The 6,245-nt window shown below is 30.4% G+C and overlaps 1 protein-coding gene and 1 long non-coding RNA gene across 2 annotated transcripts in view; one reads left to right on the top strand and one right to left on the bottom strand.

The window, feature by feature from the left end:
• LOC107643837 (protein NRT1/ PTR FAMILY 3.1) overlaps positions 1-4,168 on the top strand; it is a 6,574-nt gene extending 2,406 nt beyond the window's left edge. The window contains exon 4 of the mRNA XM_016347591.2: positions 2,922-4,168. Coding sequence (XP_016203077.1) covers positions 2,922-3,804 — 883 coding nt within the window. The 3' untranslated portion in view covers positions 3,805-4,168. The remainder of the gene's footprint in view (positions 1-2,921) is intronic.
• Positions 1-5,998, bottom strand: part of LOC110272258 — an 18,392-nt gene extending 12,394 nt beyond the window's left edge. Inside the window, exon 1 of the long non-coding RNA XR_002363384.1 lies at positions 5,985-5,998. This is a non-coding gene — a long non-coding RNA (uncharacterized LOC110272258). The remainder of the gene's footprint in view (positions 1-5,984) is intronic.

Raw genomic sequence — 6,245 nt, 5'->3', positions numbered from 1 at the left:
ATTCGGTAAAAGAAAAATATCAAAATAATAACTTATTTAAGCCAATATTTATCTTTTTCTCTTTATAGTATTTTAAATCCTTAATCTCTCTTTTTCTACTACTTTGTTAGGTAGTTGTTGATAACGAAAATGTATAGCTTTCTAATAAAGTCCGTTTGTAAATATATTTATGTGTTTGTGAATTTTGTTTAACTAATATTTATAAAAGATCAAATTAAATTTTCGTTAATTTTTTATAATCATTAATAGATAAAATTCGAGGAAAGATAAAATGTAATATATAGTGGGATAGGTTCTTGCTAATTATGTCGCTTTTATTCCAATAATCTACTAGATTAGTGGCTTATCGGCACAGGCATCAATTAAGTATTGGCACCTACATGAGTTAATTATTATTTCTTTGGTCTCTAATGTTGGACTTTATTTTAATTTTTAAGAAATAGAAGTATAGTACAAGTCTCATATGATTATCGTTGTTTTCTGTTTTTGTTTCCTATAATTTCCACCTCATTCCGACTTTAAAAAGTGGACTCTTCTTGTCAAACAGTCATTTTCCTCTTTGAAAGAGATTTAAAATTTAATGCAGCGACATATCTCAACCCCCCTTGAATTTTATCCACTAGAAATCAATGTGGTTTCCATAATATACCAGCTATCAATGTTTTAGTATTTATTAATTATTACCGTTCTGACTATTTTAATTAATTTATTTTAATTACCAAATATTTCTGTTTATACTAATTAATAAAATTGAAAGATTTGGTCACCTTCTAATAATTAGTGTATTTTGCACTTTCAACAAATAGCATATTATGTAAAGAGTTACTTAATATCAGTTAATTATAGTTTCTACCTATTTTTACTTATTCACCTGTTCCGTTAACATAATATCATTACTACTAATACTTTATGATCATAATCTAAATTTAAGTTTTTTAATTGACTTTTTGAAACCCTTGACGCGACGTGCCTGAGCATGCGTGGCTTGATTCTAACGTTGAACTTTTCGCTCCAACGATTCAAGCTAAGGTTGACACTAGTGGAGATTTTTTAATGGATACCCAAGTGAAACATGCTCATAGTACAAACAAATAGAGTTCTATTAAATTTATTTGGCATTAACATAAATACTTGTGTATGATTTTCACCAACTATATTAGAAGTGCATGTGAGATATTAGAAGTGCATAAGTATAAAAATAAATTCAAAAGATATGTGTTTATATTATTGTGAGTTGAACATCATGGGTAAATTGATAGTTTAAGTGAAATCCATACAAATATCTTATCCTATCCAATAGATAATTAAATAGAATAAGTCATGCATCTCCCACCCCATATAATTAGATATTACAAATACCATGGGGAATTTTACTAATTAAAAATTTCTATGAACACAAAAAGATAGTTATTATTATATATTTTTATCTGGATTTTAAAATATTAACACCGAAAGCTGAATACCAGATTGCCTCTCCTAAAATACTTGCCAATCCTTCTTTCTATTAGCATGATGAATGATTGAATTCTAATTTAATTTCCCTTCTCTTAGGCCTTAGCGGTGAATTATTGAGGAGTTCACATCATTAATTGGTCCTGTCCACATGCGACTCAAATCTTGTCCTTATGTCTGTGTCTCTGCCTAATGAAATCATATACTATATGAGAAACTTTTTGTTCACTTGATCATGATCACCGCCACCACATTTTTGTGTCGATCTATTTATTATGGGCAACCCATGCAAGTAGCAGGCAAGTGGGCACCAAATCCTTTTCTAGTCAGCCCCTACCTCTCCACTTTCTTCCTAACAAGGTCCAGAGAGTCTCAGACTTTGAGAGCTCCACTTTTGGTCCACAGGATACTAATCATTATCCTTATTTTTCACCCAACTATTATTTCCTATTTTCCTTTTAGCCGAATGCTATTTCTACAACCGGATTGACAACTCATCGCACGGAAAGCTTTAGAACCATGTAGATGTCATGAGTGGGAATAGGATTTGCACTAACTCTCTACAAAATCATACGGGAGGCCTTTTAGTAAGCAAAAATGCTATTCAAACATTAAAATTAGTTATTAATATATTTATATATAAATATATATAATTTAATTTAATTTTAATGTATATTTATATTTTAATATATATTTTATATTGATGACTAATTTTAGTAACTAATTTTAATATATACATAACATAATCGTTTAATAAATTATCATTGGATAAACCAACTTGGTTAGTTGAAAGAATCCTTAGTTGTAGGATGTTCACTTGTCTACTTAAACAAATAACAAGTCTTGAGATTTTAAATTGTATTTTGTGTATACAATACTTTATTAATTAACAACAAATTCTTAAATAAAACTTAAATCTATAATGAATTAATTTACTAGGTTAGAGATACTACGAGAAATAAAAAAGTTTATCATTGGTAATTTATTATTAATGGAGTACTTGTGAGAAATAAAAAGAATTATCATTGGTAATTTGTTATTAATGTTTAAATAGTCAGAGTGTTCTTCTAATATAAATTTTAGATTTTATTTTATATTGTTTCCACATATGCTTCTCTTGACTAAATTTGATAGATGTATTTCATATGTATGTCTTGCCAAAGTTCTACAGTTTAGTTAACATTGATAGCAAAATTTAGTATTAAAATAAATAAATAAGTAACTTATGTACTAGTAAGATATATTTTATTCAGATATTTAGNNNNTTATTTAGTGTAGTTTAGTTTAATGAAAATGTAATCTTTTAATTTAACAGTAAATTTGATAGGACTGCGCATAAGTTTTGACTATGTAGTATTAGAAAAGTAAATTGAGAATGAAGTCAAGTTGAAAAGGATTATGTAAATATAATATATCTTTTTGAACATGCCAAAGGAAGATAATAACTGATACTTTAAAAATTGATACAGATTTCTGGACAAGGCAACCGTGGTGACAGAAGGGGATGATACAAAGTCACCAAACTTATGGAAGCTAAACACAATTCACAGGGTTGAGGAACTAAAATCTTTGATCAGAATGGGCCCAATATGGGCCTCAGGTATTCTTCTGATCACAGCCTATGCCCAACAAGGCACATTCTCCCTCCAACAAGCCAAAACAATGGACAGACACCTCACCAAAACCTTCCAGATCCCAGCAGGCTCCATGTCCGTCTTCACCATTACGGCCATGCTCGCCACCACAGCCTTCTACGATCGAGTCTTCATCCGTATAGCCCGCCGGTTCACCGGGCTAGACCGAGGCATCAGCTTCCTCCACAGGATGGGGATTGGGTTTGTGATCTCAACCTTGGCCACCCTGGTTGCCGGATTCGTCGAAATTAAGCGTAAGAAGGCCGCTATGGCCCATGGGCTTATTGACCATTCCTCTGCCACAATCCCTATTTCTGTTTTTTGGCTTGTACCACAGTATGGGCTTCATGGAATTGCTGAGGCCTTTATGTCCATTGGGCACCTTGAGTTTTTCTATGACCAGGCTCCAGAGAGTATGAGAAGCACCGCTATGGCACTTTTTTGGACTTCTGTTTCTCTTGGGAACTATGTGAGCACACTTTTGGTCACTATGGTCCATAAGTTCACTCGTGGACCCAATGGGTCTAATTGGCTTCCGGATAATAACCTCAACAAAGGAAAGTTAGAGTACTTTTATTGGCTCATCACAATCTTGCAACTCCTTAATCTTATTTACTACATATTTTGTGTGAAATACTACACTTACAAGCCAATTCAGGTCCATGACAAAGATAGCACCAGCTCAAAAGAGAATCAAGTGGAACTTACCGCTGTTTAATAGGACTTCAGTTATTTACTTGTTTAGAGTTTCCCATTGTTTTCAGCTAGATCGCCTGCATGCTTTGCAGAGACTTGGAAACCACGTACTATAAATAATAATGATTATTATTATTACTAAAGATGAAGACAGAAGAAAGGTACCGGCATCATATTATGTTGTTTTCATGTTTCCACAAATGTTACAAAAATGATATACAGAAGTTACAAAATAATGATGTATAGAAGGAAGATATATGTGTGTGTGTGCGTGTAGAGGAACTTACCGATGACTTGAGTAATAATTTTATCTTGGTGTAGTGGTTGTGGTCTCCAAAATATATATTTTTCACCATTTTTATCTTTAAGGATGTATACATGTTTATTTATCATTATAATGAATATTTACTTTTTTATAAAATATATTTGGTGAGTTCTACCCAACCCCCTCTAAATCAACATGTAAATTACCCCTTATGACATGGCATGTTTTAATTGGATGTTTAGTTTTAGTTTGAGTTAATTTAACTCAATAAGAGTTAATATATTAACTAAAGTAGAGTAACTTTGTAATTAAATATTTTTATAAGAGGGAAGAATATATAATTTCTGTAAACATTAAAAAGTAAAGTTATATTTTTTATCATTGTTCAAAAGTCCAATACCCCTTTTCCCATTCCTCTCTGAAATTGAAAGAAAAAATAATTCAACCTGTACCATATCTACTTCCTATATCAAGATCATGATGATAACCTGAAATTATATTGTGTTGGCATAACATAACAGCTTACTAAAATAGTAACCATTCACGCAGACAATGAACAAATGATCTGAACAAGTGGGCCCCACGGATAAACTCGCGTTGATGAATTCTTCACCGTTGCAGATCACCAATGGCTGTACTGCGTCAATATATTGTTCAATTTCAATTAGGAAACAGAGAACAAGTGCGATGGTTTCAATTGAAGGGCAATTCCGGGAGAATGATACTGATACTTCATCATCTTTTTTCTAATGCTCAAACTATGCTGGAATTTCCTTCTTAAGGATCAACATTTGCAAGAAGTCTTCACGATCTTGGCTAGCTGATTCTGTAAAGCCACAACATGCCTTTGATATAACATCATCAATTGAAAAGCAAGGGTTCATTTTGTCTGGAGCATGATTTGGGAAAGAAACAAAAATTGGGTTTTTAATAGTTTAGTAAATTATACAATTACCTATTTTGGGCTATAATTTAATTACCAATAGTTTAACCATAGTTAACATAACCACCAATTAGAGAGTGACATGTCACAGAGAGTGATGTACATATTATTATAGGAAGGATAAAATAGAATTCACCAATATATTTAGTAACAGATACATATAAAGTATACACAAAAACATGTGTGCATATAAATTACATTTAGCCATACTAAAGAAATTTGGATAGATTAATTTTAGAAAGTAACGTAATTTTTTAAACAGATTCCAATTAACTTGATGCAAATTCAATGGTTGAATATTCACACAAAAGACATTAAAAATCCAAGTATTACTTTGATGTATTTCAGTATTACAAAATAGTCTAAATTTTCACCTTTTTAGAGAATAATAAATTCCTTATGTTCCTTTCATAAGACATACATGAATTGCCAACTCTATTGGTCACTAGTCTTCCCGCTACTACTAATTCGCCTCTAACTTCTCATTCCTGTGCTGTTCCATCCCCCTTGCATTGACAAAGCCTTTTGAAAATGATTTAAATATATTACAAAAATATTGGACGAAGCTTTTCTAAATTAAAAAAATTAGTAAAATAATATTTTAGTTACGGAATAAAAACTAGTTATTAAATCCAAAATAAATATATTAGTTATTTTTAATAATATTTTAAATCCAAAATATTAAAACTAGTTATATACTAAAAGTTTTAATATTTTGGATTTCATTAAATGAATATAGTAGTTATTTTATAAATTTAATATTATGAAAAAATAAAAGAAATTTATATAAAAATTAATTTGATTAATTTTTAAAATTTTAGGGATGAAAATGACTTACGTCTAGATTTTTAAGGACTATTTTAATTATAAATAACTCTTTTTATATGTCAAGTGACACATAACGTGCTAGGTGTCACTGACCTGATACGTCAACTAATCATCTTATGAATTATGATACGTGGCATTAACTTACCACGTCATCATGCCACGTAACATTTAATTTGACACGTCATCATCATCTAACTACGAAATGACCAATTTGACTTACGTTTTATCTTTTAAGAACTAATATGACTAAAAAAAATTTTTGAGGACTAATTTAAAGAATAGGTAATTTTTCAAGGACGAATTTGACTATTAACTCATCATACTATTGCAATTTATTCACTTTGCCTTATTTTATAAAAAAAAAAAATACGTGCATTACAACACACATTAAGACGATTATAAATAATAATTTTTAAATCATCTATTG

Source organism: Arachis ipaensis, chromosome B05 (genome assembly GCF_000816755.2).
Source record: "Arachis ipaensis cultivar K30076 chromosome B05, Araip1.1, whole genome shotgun sequence".
NCBI lineage: Eukaryota > Viridiplantae > Streptophyta > Magnoliopsida > Fabales > Fabaceae > Arachis > Arachis ipaensis.
Note: the sequence above shows the minus strand (reverse complement) of the source record. Positions and strands in the feature narration are given on the sequence as shown.